Source organism: Nelusetta ayraudi, unplaced genomic scaffold (assembly GCF_046127955.1).
Source record: "Nelusetta ayraudi isolate G7.1 ecotype Tasmania unplaced genomic scaffold, CSIRO-AGI_Nayr_v1 ptg000004l, whole genome shotgun sequence".
Taxonomy (NCBI): domain Eukaryota; kingdom Metazoa; phylum Chordata; class Actinopteri; order Tetraodontiformes; family Monacanthidae; genus Nelusetta; species Nelusetta ayraudi.
The window spans coordinates 13916122-13934462 of record NW_027466054.1 but is presented as its reverse complement, the minus strand read 5'-3'; the positions used below and the strand labels follow the sequence as shown (position 1 = coordinate 13934462).

The 18341-nt window shown below is 47.3% G+C and overlaps 2 protein-coding genes across 4 annotated transcripts; both read right to left on the bottom strand.

Moving 5' to 3' along the window:
- Positions 1-418: 418 nt before the first annotated feature.
- On the bottom strand, positions 419-3617 carry LOC142895562 (ras-related protein Rab-33B-like). Of its 2 annotated transcripts, XM_076036728.1 has the most exons (4): positions 3393-3617; positions 1754-1932; positions 1331-1670; positions 419-547 (listed from the first exon to the last, which is right to left on the bottom strand). In XM_076036728.1, exons 1-3 carry the CDS (start codon positions 3615-3617, stop codon positions 1343-1345), a joined length of 732 nt encoding a protein of 243 aa, XP_075892843.1. In that variant the 3' UTR covers positions 419-547; positions 1331-1342. The 2 variants fall into 2 exon arrangements, with proteins under 2 accessions (XP_075892843.1, XP_075892835.1); XM_076036720.1 differs by lacking the exon at positions 419-547 and having other exon boundaries at positions 1076-1670.
- A 2682-nt stretch (positions 3618-6299) lies between these two features.
- On the bottom strand, positions 6300-17620 carry LOC142895459 (N-alpha-acetyltransferase 15, NatA auxiliary subunit-like). Of its 2 annotated transcripts, none has more exons than XM_076036534.1 (20): positions 17460-17620; positions 13239-13323; positions 13040-13144; positions 12244-12401; positions 11586-11734; positions 10436-10587; positions 10222-10341; positions 10009-10104; positions 9768-9874; positions 9573-9645; positions 9282-9451; positions 9019-9171; positions 8407-8535; positions 8083-8296; positions 7762-7955; positions 7513-7621; positions 7321-7419; positions 7076-7219; positions 6862-6956; positions 6300-6643 (listed from the first exon to the last, which is right to left on the bottom strand). In XM_076036534.1, exons 1-20 carry the CDS (start codon positions 17511-17513, stop codon positions 6446-6448), a joined length of 2604 nt encoding a protein of 867 aa, XP_075892649.1. In that variant the 5' UTR covers positions 17514-17620; the 3' UTR covers positions 6300-6445. The 2 variants fall into 2 exon arrangements, with proteins under 2 accessions (XP_075892649.1, XP_075892658.1); XM_076036543.1 differs by having other exon boundaries at positions 10436-10589; positions 11600-11734.
- Between the last annotated feature and the right edge of the window lie 721 nt (positions 17621-18341).

The following is an 18341-nucleotide window of genomic DNA, read 5'->3' as shown; positions in this document are numbered from 1 at the left end:
TTATTGCAAGGTTTGTTACATATGTCTTGTTTCAAAAAAATGTCAGTAAAGAGACATCAAGCCCTAATTTGACACCATTGCCTCTTCTTATACTAACTACTACTATGGGATACTCACTGGCAGCTCCTTCCTGTCAGTCAGGTGTTGAATGTTGCATAAATGTGACGTCTGCATGTGCACCCACGCACACAAACACACTCTGCCTGTGCCTCTGCCCGTGATGCTACGTCTCCAGCCGCTCATCACTGAATTGCCGCATGTGATGACGTCTGAATCATGTGACGCAGTCGTCGCTTGCCACATTTCGTCTGCACAAGACTTGCAGTGGGTGACGGCTGTGATGTTGCATCTTTGTCGAGGCCCCTCTGGTCTGACACACCGTTGTTGAAATGCATGACACTGCTTGTGGATCCCTCACCTGTTGCTCTGCCTAAAGTTGATCTTTTCCACTGTTACATGCTTTCAACACGGCTTTGACTCTCAGTCTCACCCCTGCTACCTGTGGAGAAGCCTCACCTGGAAAAGTATCCGAAGAAGCTCTCCAAATCTACAGAAAATAGAATAGTTAGTCTGCTGTTTACAACTTTTGGTAAAAAAAAAACAACAAAACAAAACACAACAACAACTAACAAACAAAAACGAGATGACAATGAGGGACTTTGAGGGCGTGGTTTACTCTGGGAGAGATTTGAATGAGGCTTTAGTGGCCTTTGTGATGCCACAGGTGTTTGAGCACCATTTTTTTTGGTTGAAAAATAGAGCAAGGAAAACAATTAACGTGCACGATTTTTTTTTTTTCTGGGAAGTCATTTTTTCCAGCCTCATATTTACTCTGCTCGGCTTTCCATTACGTGCAAACATGCGGCACATGATGTCATTTCCTGTTTCTGTTGTTGATGTCATTATTGAAATCAAAGCTATGACAACTGTGTCCCACGACATCACATGTCAAGCACTGAGAAAACATGCGGGACTCATGTCCAGACCCATGACGAGCTCCTACTGTCCCCCCTCAGACCACACAGAGTCTGAACACCAACAGACTGCGCACCAACAGGTCAGCCAGATCAGAAACTGCATTCACAATCCTTTATTTTACAGCTAAACAATGAAATCACAAACATACACATTTTTAATTAGGAGGAGTCAAAAGTTTCAGAGTATTTCAGGGTAACATTGGGGTGCTGACAGTAAGAATACCTGAATTTAATGTGCACAGAGACACAAAGTTAACATTTCACACATTGTTTCTTCAGCAGTTTACCCAACTATGAATTCACATGATAACAGACTTGGCAGAGATTTAAAAATAATAATAATTCACCCGTACCCAGTATCTGTCTCAGCAGCAGGTCCACGCCTCTTTCTCTGGTGTCTTCCTGTTCACAATCTTAAAGGAGCCGTTCTGAGATGGAGAGTTGACTATGGAGGTTTTCCTCTGTCTCTTCAGCTTGGCGGCCACAGCAACGACAATGTCCTCCACCTGGTGCTGCTGGTACAGCACTTTTCCGTCGGGCCCCACGTTTGAGCACGCGTTCGGCGAGTTTTTGGCGGAGGTCTCAAAGAACATCATGTTGCGAGCCTTGGAGAAACTCACGGCCCGCTCCTGGCTCACCTGGCTGTCAGAGCAGCAGGGGTCGCGGAGGTCACTCTTATTCCCCACCAGGAACCTGAAGCGGAGACAGAAATAATGCTGCTTTTCCAACCCCTTTTAGGGCAACTTCATAAAACAGCACTGAAAAATAGTAACCACCTGGGGATTTCCTGTCCGAGTGAGTTCTTCCTGCACTCCTCCACCCAGGAGGCCAAGCTGCTGAAGCTGGTCGGGCAGGTGACGTTGTACACGAAGAGCACAGCGTGGACGTTACGGTAGTAGTGTTGCACCATCGACTTCCTGAAGCGCTCCTGTCCCGCTGTGTCCCACAGCTGAAGCTGGTTTCGGTGGGGAAAGAAGAGGAGGCAGCAGCCACACGCAGGCCGGAAAAGACGGGAGGGAAGTAGAGCGAGTTGAAATGGTAAGAAAGAGGAAACGAATGGCAAACACAGGAAAACAGATTGTGTCGAAATACAGTTGAGAAAAAAAAAGCACATGGACATGGAGGAACTCATCAATCAGCAAGATGGAAGAAAATAGAGGAATAAACATCAATCTGCTTTTTATTTTTGAGTTTTTATTTTTAAGTCTCACTATTAAGTTTGAATCTACCAATTTAAACCAGTCAGGATCCATGATGTTTAGAAAAATCCCTGATATCTGGAGCAAAGTAAAAAAAAAAACAAAAAAAAAACGAAAACAAAACTTTACTCAACACACGATGTAATGGTGTAAAAATGGATTGCAGGCAGGGCTTGCACAGCCAATCAGCTGAAGTCCAAAGATGTCTAAGCAGCTGAGGCTCATGATTGGTTTAGGTGGATCTCAAACAATCAAACTATCTGAAAAGTGCAACATTAAAATTAGGTAAGGAGGGAGAAAAACTATTTTTTGTCGTTGGCTAAAGCACCTTGAAACTACACAGACAAATTATCACAACTGACACAGTGGAGAAAAAAAAATAAACACACACCAAACAAACAAACAAACAAACAAAATCAAATATCCTTCACTTCATTTGTGAAAATGTTATCTGAGGAATAATAAATTATTCCCTCTTAACCCAATTGCGATAAAAAACAAAAGACAAAGACTTGCATGAAGGCAGAGTTGACCTCAAATAAATGACAACGTGATAAAGGTTGTGCGGGGCATCAAGAATAAAATGTTGTACTGCCTGAAATTAAATTCTCCTTTGACTTTGACCCACACTCCAGAACGGACGGCCACCGACGCAAACTTCCTGTGTCATGTGGACGTTTCAAAACACTCCGCGAGTCTCAAGGAAGCCCCGCACGGTACTTAAAAACCGAGACAACATTGTCGCGCAGTCATGCTCAGACTGGTATTTCAGCGCGGGGTCACAGCCGCACGTCCAAACAACACGAGGACAGCAACTTGCAGGATTCCAACCACCACCACCAGCAGCAGTGGGTCAAGACTGTTGACGCACCATAGGGAATCAACCATATCGCCTCCTTCACGGTGGATCCCCCACCTTCATGTGCTGCATTAGAGTGATTAGGTCCACCTCAGTGGGTCTGTTCACTGTGACCAGCCGCTTCCCGAAGCAGAGTTGTAAAAAAAAAAAGCTGCTGATTTCTAATAGAGAAAATCTAAAACGTTTTGAACGCATATTTTATTTTGGAGGGGGGCAGAATAAAGTTCAATGTGAAACTATCGGACCTCGCCTCCAGCCTACTAACTTATTAAGAATTTGGTGAGTTGACATTATCTGACGAAGACCACCAGCCAGGTCACTGGTTCTTTCTTCAAAACAAAACAAAACAAAAGGTACCTTGATTTTCTCTCCGTCCACATCCAGGACCTTCTCGCGGAAGTCCACCCCGATGGTGGCCTCCACTCTCCGGGGGAACTCGGCGCCGCTGAGCCGGTGTGTGAGGCAGGTCTTGCCCACCCCGGAGTCTCCGATCACCAACACCTTGAAGGTCCGGCAGCGGCTCAGCAGGCAGGAGGACACGGTGCTGCCCAAGGAGCTGGAGAACTCCAGGGAGGACTCCATCTAGCACACGGTGTTGGGCGAGCTGAGGAGGATCCTGACACAGCCTCGGCAGCCCGAGCGTCGTCAATCAGAGGAGGAGTGAGTAAGTGAGTGAGTGAGTGAGTGTCGTCTGAGGTTTGATTTGACAGCGTGGTGATGATGAGTGATCGGAGGGTGGAGATTGAGGAGGTGGTGGAAGTGGTCATCAGCAAGCGGACACCTTCTCGTTGACTGTTTGACAAGCTAGTTGATTTTGAACTTCAGACATTTACGCCACTGAAATTATGATTTTTATCAGATGAATCAACGTGGAGAAGCAAGTTGGTAACGCCTGTGCTTTTGAACGATACTGCCCCCTGCTGGTTGAAAAGTTTTCTGTAACTCAAATCGCTACCTGCTATCAAAGATGAACATCTTCACACGTCGAATAAAAAAAACTTTAAAAATCATTAAATAAATAAAAAAATAAATACACCCCCCCAAAAAACAAAACAACAACAACACACGGATACGGCCGTGTCAAACACCGTTGGGAAGCGCTGTGCAGTGTAGGGCTGCCGAGAGAAAAATAAACACAAAGTCGTCAATTGTCCTTCCAAAGTTCACCTTGTGGTGGATAAGACCATCATAAAACAAAAAACAGAAACTTTACTCTTGGTCAGATTATTGATCAGTTGTTCAACATTTCTGCTAGTCTGACTGATCTTTTCCACGGTGGAGGAAGTCTGGAAGTTATACATTTGGTCACAGGGTGTTAAAGGTGTGACTTGGAGCAGGGCTGTCATTAAAACTAACTTAAAATAAAATGCAATAAAATTAAGGAAAATACAAAATTCAACATGGGCGGTTTTTGCAACACAGGGGAAACTGTTTTTCAATCATTTTTATGAATCTTGACACATCTTGTGAATACCAGATAAACAATTATTTCTAGTGAAGTGTTCCTCAAAGCCAGAAAATAACTGATAAATGTTTGATTCTTTTTTTTTTTTTTTTTTTTTTTAATCATGTTTTAGTTATATTATAAAATCAAAAATATGAAGTTATAGGCAAAATTTTAAATCTCTTTACCCCTGTTCAGTGCTCTACGTACAATATATTTTGCACAAACTGTTCTGGGCTTCACATCTTTAAAATATGGGCTTGAAGGGTTTGGAATGTGAAATTTCTATTTCAGAATAGTGGAATGAGTCTGTTTCAAAATAATTTGGGGGTGGGGGGTGGGGCTCTGGTTTGGTTGGTTGGTTGGATTCTAAATCAAGCTTTCAATTTTACATATGGGCCCTGCTACAGCGAATGAGTTCACTCTGATCCACACCAGCTCCCTCTGACTTCGACTCAGTAAACAAAAGTGCAGACACACCACAGTGAAAGGCAGAGACGCAAAACAAGTCAAGCAATTTTCTTTTGTTTCTGTTTTTAATACAAAAAACCAGAGCTATCATATCATCACCATCTTAGATTTTACCTTTCACATTAGAACCCAAATTAAGAGAAAAAAGTGGAAGAAAAGAGAGTGGGGACAAGGGGGGGGGGGGACAGGGGGGGTGATGGGGTGCAGAAAATGTAAATTAAGAAATTTCAGGATTGCGTCGGAACACTGCGACTCCCGCTGGCTCGGTCGCCGGCGCTGATGCGGAGGAGCCGTTTGGCTGGCTGGCTGGCAGGCAGGCAGGGAAGAGCCCTCTGGAGTTGGGTGCACTGGAGGCTGAGTGCGTGACAGTTTCTAACAGCAACGACACAAGCGACTCGTGGAAATGAGTCTGGCCGATCCGTCAGAGCCGGGAGGTGGTGTGGGCTATTGCTTGATCTATCCAGCTCTCTCAGGACTACGCAAAGAAAATCAAATAAACGGTTCGAGCTTGCGGTACTTTGGGAAACGGAGCACGACACGCGAGTGTAAGAGTTTATAACCAGTGCTATGAGGTGCTCCTTGTTTTAGCGGACAGAGGGTTACATGTTCCCCAAGTTTCACCTGGAATAGTAAGGGGAGAGAGGGAGGGAGGGAGGGAGAGGGTTGGTGTGGGTGAAGCACAGTCTGATCCAAGAAAAGAACAAGAGGCTTTTTTCACACGAGTGAGGCGTCTTTCTTTGAGCCGTCGCCCCTCCGCCGCCGCCCCGACTCGGCGCAGATCAGGCGGTCCGCAGGTTTGTTCGCCGGAAGTCCCTCTGTCAACGCTTTCTGCTCAGCTTCCTACAGATCCGCCACAGCACAGATCCACTCAGCTCAGCCCCCCCCACCCCAGTTCGCCGGGCGACAGCCGTGTCCTGATTCGAGTTGAATAAGCTTTTTAAAAAGAGGGAGTGAGGAGGGGGCGGAGGGAGGGGTTCACTGTATGCCACGGGCGCATGTCGAGTGAAGCACAGGGACCAGAATCGAGTGGTTGCCGTCACAGTTAGCGATCATTCCAAAAAAAGAAAGTGACATTCCATCTTGCAGTCCCTCGTGTCAAGTTTGCCAATAATTACTTGTTTATTTTTTTTTTCCAACGCGGCGGTCATCAGCACATTTTTTTTTTTAAAAAAACCAAAAGAAAAATAAAATTTAAAACGGCCATTCTGTTCTCTTCCTCTTTTCTCCCTATTTACCACAAATATACATTACTGCACACATGCTCTCAACACACACGCACACACACGCTCTCACACACACAGTCCTGACTTTCATTATGTTGGGTCGAGCCGAGCCATGCCAGGCACAGACCCAATGAAGCCGAGCCAAAGAACGAAACACCCAAATTTCGCTTCCCCACGTCTGGCTCTGCTAAACGGCTGCCAGCCAGGCGTACCACAAGGCTTCATGCTCGGCCCAGTTCTTTTGTCTCGTCTCGCCGCAGTTTTGTCGCATTTCAGATCTCGTTGGCCAGCTCCTCCATTTCCGCCGAGACGTCGCCGTTGGCCATCTTGGTGTTCTCCTCGTATCCGGGGGGCGCGAACGCTAGCGTGTAGGGGTAAAGCTTGTGACACTCGCCGCGGTAGGACTCGGCGACCTCCTTGCAGTCGCCCACGGTGCCGCTCCGGAGGCACTCCAGGACCTCGATGCAGTTCTGGTGGTGGAAGAGTGAAAGAGTGAAAGAGTGAAAGAAAGAGAAAGAAAATCAGAGTGGAAACTTTTATTTGGACAGTTAAATATCGACTACTCACAAAACACCACTTACCCAAACAAATTAGATATGGTTTAGTAAACTACATATAATATTCCACTGCACAGTTCACGGATTTATTAAGACAGTACGTCATAATGCTTCAGTCCATCAAGGTTTACCTGGATGGTTCTGTTTTCCAGGGACTCCAGGGCAGCAGCGAGCTCTGCTGCCTTGGTTTCTGTCGATGAGTCCAGATACACCATCATCTTGGCAGCTAGAACAGAAGACAGCGAGTCCCTTGAGTACCATATTCTCTCAGTCTCCTCAAATTACCAGGTATATTCCCCAGGTTAGGAAAGCTTTGGGCTTAATGCCCGTGTCAGTGTGTCCTACCAGCCAGTCGGTGCGGTATGGAGTTCGGGTGCTTGCTGAGGTAGGCCTGGTTGAAGCTCTTTGCGTTGCTGTCTCCAAACAGTCGGGTGATCTCCTGCTTCAGGACCGTTCTAACCACCTCTGGCAGCTCCTTGCTGTCAGAGACTGAAGGGAGACGAGGGCCAGAGGTGAACACAGTCGCTAAACAAAGTCTATAGGCATTCATGATACGATTCTGTCGTTAAAGCTCTATCGTTATGCTGTACCTCCTTTGAAGAAGCGGACTAGACACTGGTGTAGCCACGGGTGGTCTGGGTCGATGGTGAATGCTCTCTTTATAGATTGGAGCATCAGCAGGTACTTGTCTGATGACAAAACCATATGCATACACATGTTTTAAATGGGGAAAAAAATACAAAGAGGAGGCTAAAAATCAAGTGATTGAAATATGAAGTCACCTTTTCTGAAGTAGATTTCAAAGGCCAGTAGGTGTGTTTCAATCTTGTCCTTGACCAGATGTTTGAGAGGCATCAGGAACTTGACAGCTTCTTCCAGTGGGTTTTCTACCTGTTAACAGGAAATAATGGAGAAGGTGAAGACACAAAAGGCACCACCAAAACAGACTGACAGATTAACTAGCACACCCACATCTACTGTAGAGGAACAGTTTTGAACCATCCCTTCAACCAAGTGTTTCTCTTGCTCACCTTGACCAGTTTGTCAGGGATGAGCTCCTCTTTGGGACCTCCAATCTCCTCGTCGTCATCCTCCTTTTTCTTCTTCTGGTTCTTGAGCTGCTTCTCCTTCTCTGCATTCTTCTTCTCCTCCTCCAGCTGGGCCTTTTTCTGGGCTCTCCGCTGCTTGTTCCTCAGCTTCTTCAGCTCTTTGTCTGAGAGGTTCGCTGCGGCGAGACAAAAGCGTTCGGGTACTTAATGACCGAGTAGCGCCAATGACGAAGATCCAAGGATGTTTTTGTTCTCAGACAGACTGCGTGTCTGCAGAAGCCTCTTCACGTTATTTTGCCTCACCAGTGTCGGCCTGCAGCTCCTTGCTGTCGTCAATCAGAGGATTGTCGTGGAGGCCCAGGTAAATCTGGATGGCTGTGACGGCGGCCTTGTTGTAAAACGGATGCATCCGGAGCACGTCCTCCAGCTTTAGTAGGTCCACGTACGAGCGCAAAGTCATCTTCCTCATGCAGTAGGTGTGGAAGTCAAACTGGTCGTCCGTGATCTCCACAAAATGCTAATCAGAGAGAGGACGGAAAAGAAATTTGGCATGCGAGTCATTCACAGAGTGCAAACAGACCAAGTGTGGACGAGCAGAAAGAAGAATCCTGGAAGTTGAGGGCTCACCCTTTCTATCTCGTGGCACTTCTTCAGGGCCTCCCCAAACTTGTTCATGCTTTTGTACGCCAGCGCGCATTCCGTCTGGAACCACATGCACTGCATCTCGTTGAGGTTCTCCACTGCTGAAGCTCCCTCCTGGAACACAACAGAGCAGAGCCAAGTCACGAGGATGAACAAGAGCAAAGTCAGTTTGCTGGTCTTTCAGTGGCAGCTGCAGACACGCAACACAAAACACCTCAAACTCAAACCTCAACCTCAAACACTCCCCTAAAAGCCACAGCATGTCTTGGACATGTCACATTGGTTGCTTTGTTGCAAACTAGGTTGAGTTAAGAAATTAAATATTTATTTTGGGATCTTTTAAACCGTGTTCTTCCACCTTTTTGGCACAGCAGTTGAGTTGAGTGTCATATCTAACAATGACATGGTTGTCGAGCCGGACCATGAACATGTCTTGCTGGTCACTTTGTTCCTGTATTTTAAATGGCTGTTTCACTTCTGTTGGTATTGTCGTGTATAATTAGCATTAGCAGGAAGTACCGGGGTTCTTTTGACATTTTCTCCTGCTCGTCATGTGAAGACGTGCACTCGCATGCCCTCCCACACAGTTCCACTCACCCGCGTGAACTTGGAGCACATCTCCTCGGCCTCCTTGACCATGCCGGCCTTCAGCATGTACTTGGCACACTTGGAGTTGATGAATCTGTCGGCGGTGTCCAGGGCCTGGGCCTCATCCATCCACTGAGCGGCCTCTTTGATGTTGCCGGCATGCTGCGGGAGGATCAAGGTTAATGCGATAAGCCAAGTGATGATGGCAACACCATTGCCGCCACTACAACTATCATCATCATCATCATCATCACCACACCCACAAAGCGTACCTTGTAAATCTTGGCCTTGATGAGGAAGAGCTCGATGAGCGTCGGCGTGCTCTCGATGGCTGCGTTGATGTACTCCAGGGACGGCGTCTGCTGGTCGATCATGTCGAAGTGCTGCGCCAGGAAGTACTGCACCCACAGCAACGTGGTCGGCGGCTCCTCCTTGCCGTCATCTGCGGCAGAGCGGCGAGGATGAGTACGGAGGTCACGTGACCACCGGCAGCTACTGTCGCTGAGCAGCTTTTAGAATCCAGCTTTTAAATATCTCAAATACCGCAAGGTTGTTTTTCTCACCGTTCTGGTTGAACATTCTACAGCTTTTTAATGAGGTCTCGTAGCCGACGACGAGCTCCTCTATGATTGCCACCTGCGGAACAAATGTACCAGCCCATTACCTCAGTGTGCAGTGCCAACTGTGAGTCTGACCTCTCCCTGAACTCCAGCCAGGAAGGAGAAACCCCGACATGAACTGCAGATCTGAACAGTCACCTTTTCTTTGTCGTTGTACAGTGATTTGAGGGTGGTGAAGACGGGCGGACAGCCTTTGCTCAAGTTCATCCTCAGGTATCGGTCCAGACACTCCCGGAACTTCTCACCTGTGGACGGAGACAGCGTGGTGTTGATATTTGTGAAGCCGTGACTCCATTTTCCCCTCATTCAAAAGGGGGATAAAAATGTTGCAGGTGCGATGTCTTATTTCATCTCGACGGAGTCGAGTTGTCGGCCGCACCTGTGAGGAAGGTGAGCGGCAGCCGGCGTGGAACCAGACCCTTGGGGAACTTCTCCCAGGCGTCTTCATAGATCTTGAATCTCTCCTCCACGCTGTCTAAAGTAATGAAAAAAAACATCAAATTGAACTCAATTGAATTGCATAATTAAATGCCTGGTGTTGATAACGGTGCTGATGCTGCTTCCGGAGGTTGGGAAAGAAAAAATGTCATACTTGGTTTGAGAGCTTTTTCCAGGCAGCGGTAGTAGGACCAGTTCTCCGGGTTCCTCTCCTGCAGCTGGCGGAAAACTTCTGTCGCCTCGTCCAGACGCTCCAACTTCAGCAGCAACTCCCCTGTAACCAGAAAATAAATCAAATCAAATCAAACAGCGCGTGGGTGTGCAGAGAGGTCTGACGTTCGTGCCAACTGGCGACTCCGCAGCCCCACCTCGTGTCTCCTCCACGGCCAGCTTGTCGCAGATCTGCTTCTCGTAGTTGGACAGGTGCTCCAGGGCCTCCTTGTACAGACCTGCTTCCCTCAGCACCTGGTTCTGGTAGAGCAGCAGCTCGCTGTACTCGTAATCCACTTTGTCAGGAGACGTCTGAGCGGACAGAGAGGCAAAACAAATACATAAAAAAGAAATCAATGTTTTTCTACGAGCGACACTTTAAGGCGGCTGCATCGGGAAACGTGTCTTTTGTGAGCGTGTGCCCGCTCGTTACGTCTGCTGTGTTATTTTAAATGCACAAAGACAGGAAGCAGTCTGCTCTTATCAGAAGGGAGCAACACAACTGGGGGCCTCTGGGCATTTTGAGTCAACTGTGGTCAGCAGGTTGGCTGTGAATTAGCCAAGCGTTAAGTTTACCATTGTGACACTGAGCTATGTAACAATACCATAATAACACTGCATATTACTGGGGTGTTTCTGTTGCTCAACAGTTCAATAAAATGCACACAGCCCTCTACAATAAACTGTGCGGAACTTGAATTAGAAACAAACACGATTCCTAAAATCTGATTTTGGAAAATAAATTTTCACTCTGTGATTTGGATTCATCGGCAGCCGGAGAGCTGAACAACCGCAATTGCTCAACTGCAGATTTTAAACACATGGCGCCGCCTAGGGGCAGAAACTGAGTAAATTCCTCAAACAAATAATGTTTCTGGAGTCACTGCTGGTCACACTGGAAACTTAGGGACTCAAAGAACGACTGATGTTTCTGATGCTGCTGTTTTGTGTTAATCTGTTAAAAAACAATTAACAGAATATTACAATTTCCCTGAAGTTACATTAAAATACCATTTAACTTACGGAGACAGTGACACAACAAAAGACTAAACTTGGCTAAACTGTTCTTCTTCTTCTTCTTCTGTTTTTCCCCTCTTGAAAGCTGCTGCGTCAGTCTGATTATTAAGTGTGTGTGTGTGTGTGTGTGTGTGTGTGTGAGAACTGAGTGAGCTCAGCACTGATTGTCTAAAACACAGTGTTGAAGTGTTTCACCCCAGACAGCCACAGTCTGGTCTTTGTGACCAACTGATAAACGCCTGGGTTCCGATCCAACACCGTTCACCTCACGCTGTCGGCTACACAGAACAGATTTGGGGTCCAACCTGTTGGGTTTTCCTGAACTCCTCGATGATCTTGGCAGCCATCTCGTAGTCCTCCAGCAGGTGATACGCGATGGCGTAGCCGATCCAGGAGGCCCGCTGCGCCGGACGCAGCTGCAGCAGCTGGTACCGCGTCTCCTGCGAGACACCAGGGACAAAGACGAGGGGTTAATGAAGCTGCGCCGGAGTTGCCTCAAATCCTAACCATCGTTTTCACACTCGTCTGCGTGGGAAGCTAGGTTAGCGCGGGGCTACACGAGGCAGCCCAGCGGTCAGGGAGGCTGTTGGCTCGGAGAACTGGAGAACAGAACCTTCTCCCTCCGTCGTCCACACGGTGTTCCTCCGCCACTAAGTGCTTCACACCTCCCTCCCTTACGCAGGCATCTAAATCTCCGGCTGTGTCCCTGGAGAGCTCTGCTACATTGTCATGAGTGCCTGAAAGCACGGCAGCGTGCGCTTCCACTGCGAGCAGACTGGAGGATCACTCGTTAAGCTGCTGCGCGAGGGTTTTCCCTGCAAAATGATTTCTGTCTCACTGTGATTTGATGGCGATGAGCCGACAGGCACCTCAGGATATTCATAAAGCCGGGCTAAGCCCCGCCCACAGTCTCCCCCACCCCCCCGGCCCCTTCCCCGGTGGTCCTCACCCTGTAGCCCTCCAGGTCCCTCATCTGGATCTGCAGGAGGGACAGGTCTCGCAGGATCTGCAAGTTGTCCTTGTCCCACTTCAGAGCGTTGCGGTAGCACTTGATGGCCTCGTCGTACTTCTTGTCCGAGCGCTGCAGGAGGCCGTAAACATGCCAGCCTTGGGACGCACGCGCCTGGAGTTAAGGAAACGTCTCGCACGCACGAAACCTCACACATCATTCACGACACTGGACATCTGATTCTACAGGCCCACAAAGTATTTCAGCTTCAAACTCAAGGACAGTAATAAAAGAGAAAAAATAATACTTGCAAGTCATTCCTACAGTCGCTGAAGAAGTGGGTTATAAAATGAGGCACAAATTAAAACAATCTAATTTAAAATGAGTTGAAATTAGAAAGATTGTCCGAGAGTCACTGAAAAACTTGAATCTGTTTTCAATTATTATTACTCAACACTGATTAATGACCTGTAGTCTAGAATCTACCTTGAACACTGTGATGGATGTTTGCTGATCAAAGAGGACACAAAGAAGACAATGTGTGTTTCCACAGAATCCAGTGATTTAAAAAGAAGAGAAACAGTGAGCTGTGTGGTCACAGACATGTTGACTTTAGGGTGGAGACAGAGTTTATCTGTTGTACACTGCACTGATTTCACTCAGAGGGAGAAAATGTGCTGACTGTCGTGCAGGGAAATCTCAGCAAAACCCGGGGCATCTGAAAGTCCTTCAACATCAAACAGAACACTCACAACAAGCAGAAAGTTTAAAGTGGCAGAGCGGTGAGGGAGGATACAGACGTGGCTCCTGAGGTCGTTGCGCAGTCCTCGTCTCACCAGGTCGTAGGCCTCCTCCTTCTTGCCCAGGCAGTTCAGAGTAAGGCCCTTCATGGCCAGGGTTTCTGCAGGCACACGGAGGCGATGGGTTAGAAAACATTGGGCACACGGTGAGAGAGCAGTGCTGCTGCTGGTACTGCTGGTACTGGTATTGCTCACCTCCATGCTCTGCAAACTTGGGGTTGGACAGGATTTGTTTGCAGAACTTGAGCCCGTTTCTGTACTGCTTGTGCTCGTAACATCGCTGTGGAGCAGAAGAGAGAGGAGAAGAGGAAGTGAGCACGCAGTTCACCTGCAGGGTCGGCGCTGACGGACATCGGACCTGACAACCGGCTCGAGCAACGGTTTCTGTGTCCGGCTCCTCTGGGAGGCGGGACCCTGGAGCGGCAGCCCCTGATTTGTCAAAGCATCTTCATAACAAGTCAGTCGTGTCCAAACTGTCGGCCAAATTCCATTATAAAAAAAACACCACAATAGCAACCAGCACTAGATGGCAAAAGAATGATGAATAAAAATGCATGGTGATGTTCAACAGTCTCTGCTGTGCTGATTTGCTTCAGCAGCTTTGAACCACGACCACAAATGCATCGCAGCACATTAGAGGAATTACAGCTTTCTGGCACGCAGTTATATTTAGGGAGCCAGTTGCACAATCTTCACCACTGCAGACAACCTCCTTTTAAGCTGATCACAGATTGTCAGATGTGACAATGTGTGTGTGTGTGTGTGTGTGTGTGTGTCACTGATGGCAGATGGCATTTCATTTTGTCACTGCTGACTTTCCTGATTATGCACGGTGGGGGTTGGGTGGTGGGGGGGCATCACGGTTGGTTCTAAAATGTGTAACGAGTGAGAGGAGCTGCACCAGGAGGACAAGGCGGCTTTGTGCCGCTTCACTCCAGTATTGTTTTCCTAGCTATAGAAAGAAAAGTGTCTCAGAAAGTGTTCCTATGACAAATAAATAAATAAATAGATAAATAAATAAATATTAGCCCTGTGTTTACAGCCACCTACAAAAAAGTTCTACCTTCCTGTTTAAACGTAATGCTTTGTTGGTCCAGCCAGACGTTTGGAAGGGGAAAATAACAGGGAGGTGGTGAGTCAGTGTCAGACAAAGACAATGACGGAGTTTAATTCTTCTCAGTTGTGCATCGACACGACGACAGACGTACAAAAAAAGCCCAGCTTTTCGCTACGCGTAAGAATAAACTTGCTCCAAAGTTTCAAGGCTGGGCTGAAAACAGTTCAGAAAGTCTTTGGATTATGTGAAGCAGCTGAGTTTTGCAGCCAGCATCAGCCAGACCAACGGTGGAACTGGGACAGGCCTTTCTTTCCTTGCGATCACTATTTGGCAAGGAGAGCCACAGTCCCGTCACTTTTGGCCTCCAGCGAGTCTGAAAATCCAAAGAGTCGTGCATGAATGATGAAAGCGTGCAGATGCTGCTCGGTACAAACACTCACAACTTACATCAAATGTAAATTTAGCAGCATTAACAGGAGCAGCTGTGCTTATCCAGCATGTTCTCTGCCTTTCCTAAAATAGCCTCAGCCCCCCCCCCCCCCCCCCCCCCAGAGTGAGAGGCGGCCTGTCACGGCTGCGGGCCGGGATCGCTGCAGCCGGTGCAGGGAAAATAGGAAACCTTCTTCTGGAGCGCTGCCACTTGCATCATGATGGAAGGAGCCGTTGCAACAGGGAAGTCTCCAGTTCTGCGCTCACCGTGGTGAAACAGTGCAGAGCCATGATGCCGCGTGCCGGTGCTCAAACTGTGCGCTGACGGTGCTGCCGTATTTGAATGAATGCGGCTCAATAAACCCCCCGTGATGAAGAGTCCAGAAACACAGACACCCTGTGACACGGCTGGAGTTCACACGTGGGCGGAGTTCACACGTGTCCACCAGTCGGCTGGCTCCCTCTGAAGTGGGCCCGTCGCTGCAGGTGCCCATGAAACTAAGTTCACCTTTCCAAGTCCAAATAATGCTGCTGTCTGGTCGCGACAGGCGGCGTGAGTAATGAATGAAGAGAAAAGTGATTTTCCTGATTGAAGCCCTGCACTCGTCATCGCCTTTTAATCTCCCAACACCGCACACTCGCTTCTCACACAACTTCAGCGGAGAGGCACTGGACCCGGCGAAGAGACGGGCCAGCAGCTCAGCCCAGGTGCTTCCCTCAGTCCCGCTCTCAACAAAACGCACAGCTATTCAACTCCGGCTCCATGTCCAGGCTGGACACCCGCCAAGTTCTAATCATGCATTTGGCACCAACGAGGGAGAGCGCTGAAATAAAGAGGGGTGTGGTTCTCTCTTTCCTACGGACGGGAGGAAAGCGTGTTGAATCTCACCTCGCAACATCAGCCCCCTCCCCAGCAACACAGTGGCAGCAGCTTCTCTTACCCACACAGCACAAGACAAAGAGGGCTGACAACTCTTCTCTCCACTCGGGAGAACACGAGTCCCTTCACAAGCATCGGTCAACAAGTCTGAAGGTGGGACTTCAATTTTATTTCTATGCTTGTATTAATTCTGGTGAAGTGAGAACCACTAATCTGCTGAGTTACAACTGGAGTCTGTTTGATTTCACATGGTTTTCTGCACCATAATTGCCGACTATGTAATGACCACTAAAAGGACAAAAACAAAAAGGAAATGCTGAAAATGTGACATGGTTTTTGTTAAACTCTGCAGCCATTGGCTTTCATTCCATTTCCAAGACATTTAGAATAAGTCAAACAGCTTTGCACGATAACACATTTTGCCTTCTGTATGCAGTATTCTGCAAAGAGCAAAAATAGTCTGAGCTTCCTGTGATAACTAATGTCTTACTAGCGTTCCATCACCAGCCTGATAGCCAACGCTCCACATATGAAACAAAACGATGTCAAAAGGGGAAATCAGTGCCCTTTGTGATGTCAAAAAGCAGTGCCTTCCAGAACTACGCACACACACACACACACACACACACACACACACACACACACACACACACACACACACACACACACACACACACACACACACACACTCTCTTGGGGAGTTGACTGACAGGATGGAGACACAGATTAGTGGAGGAAATGTTTCATGATACAGAACCTGTAACAAAGCACTTTCGAAATAGTTGAAGGAGACGCGCATACACAGCCAGACAAACGCACATCCTCCAACTTTCCAAGATCAGCTGTAGGTCACTGATCTGGAGGTGTGAGCGGTTGGCAACGTGCTGATAAACACCCAACAATCCCCAGCAGACCTCTGCTCTTCCAAAACAATGGCGTCAGTCGGCCTCTGGTCACCATCCAGGTACTTCGAACAGTCCCTGGGAGGCACGCAACCAGATAACCGTGCGCGGATGCTCCACCGCACGCAAGCGTGCGGCGGCGCTCTACGTGCAGTCGACAAGACAGTTGATGCAAAGTTCTGTAACAAAGCGAGGATTAGTCGTCTACCCGCTGACGGAAGCAGAAGCGAGTATAGGTCGTCGATAAACAGCGGTGCTCCACAGAAGTAATTCTGGCTGGTGAGGATGGAAGTGAGAGAGGGGATGGAATGGTAGCTAGCTGCCCGAGCACTATCGGCCCGAGGAGGCTAAAGATCTGCTGACACAGTCACATCGCTGCCTTTTACTGGAGTTACTTCCTTAGTCTCCCACCCACCCCCCACACACAAATGCTTCTGTTCCTACTCATTAGAGCTTCAAATGAAAAATATGTGTTCATAACGATGCATCTAGTAATTCTAGTAAACACGTTAAAGCAAGGCGTGTAATGCTGGTGGGCAAGTGCTAGCCGATTAGCTAACGTGAAACGACCAGCCTCTTCGCAATGCAGGCTAGCACGGCCCACGCCTGGTACAAATGAACCACGGTGCCATATACTAATGCAGACACTGTATACGCATTCGCTTAGCAACTTGCTAACAACACAAAGAGTTGTGAACTGAGCTGAGAAGTCCAACTGCAGACTTGTGTGACCGTAGAGTAGTGGCGAACGAATTAGCCATCGTGGAAACTAGCTAGCGTGAAAGCTACAGATTGTTGGATTCAACAATTGCCCAAACCCACCCAAACTAACTCACCAAGTGCGGCTACTTTAAACACAGTCACACTTAGAATGTGTTATTGTTGCATTTCTAACACAGCAATGCCAGTCACATTTACAACAAGTAACAGAACAACCATTTTCACTGTACGCTACAGTGACAGCGCACGTCCGGGCTGGGCTAGCTAGCTCCATTCAATGATGCCATTTTGCTAACAACCCGAGGCTAGTGCTAGGTGCCGGAGAGCTACACTGGCACACCGAGTGCCGCCGACCAACACGTCAATTCGCCAGGTGCTCCGGTTAAACAAAATTCGTGGACGTGTGCACATTTTAAATGTAATCTCACCAGGATTCTCTTGAAGAGAGCGTTCTCCTTCGGCGGTAAAGTAACTGTCGGCATTGTTGCAGTTGAGATCAGATTCCCCCTCGACCTCAGCACATGTAGCTAAAGTTAGCCCAGATAGTCAAGATTAATCGAGCTGAGCGATGGCCTCTGCCCCACTCGCCCTAGCGGCTTCGTTCGATTGATCTGGCATCTACTCTCAGCCGCTCCCCCTCACGTGGTGACGGCAGCTTCTTTCAAAATGGCGGCGCTTGGCTGCAGCTGATATCGGAAGTCCAGGCCTTTTCTTGTGGCACCCTGGTCAGTGGAGGGTCAAGGCAACCTCCAGGCATAGATATAAAACACAACAGCCCTGCAACTACTCAAACACGGCACATTCATCTCTTCAAATTGTAACACACACACACACACACACACACACACACACACACACACAACTAAGGTGATTCCCCCCCCCAGCTTTAAACACAATGCTTTATATGGGGATGTTAAAATTTTTTTTCCTGAGCAACATGTCGCAATTATTCGTAAGTTGTATTTATAATATATATTATTTATAACGTGGTGTTTTATACACACACGTATATATATATATATATATATGTATATATATATGTATACATATATATATATATATATATATATATATATATATATATATATATATATGTATATATATATATATATATGTATATATATATATATGTATATATATATATATATATATATATATGTATATATATATATATATACACACACACACATATATATATAAATATGTAAATGGAATATTTATTATTTTTAGAGGAATGCTTATAAAGATAAGGGATTGAATGTTCATCAAAATCCAATTTAATAAAGCGGTGTGTATCTTTATAAACGTAT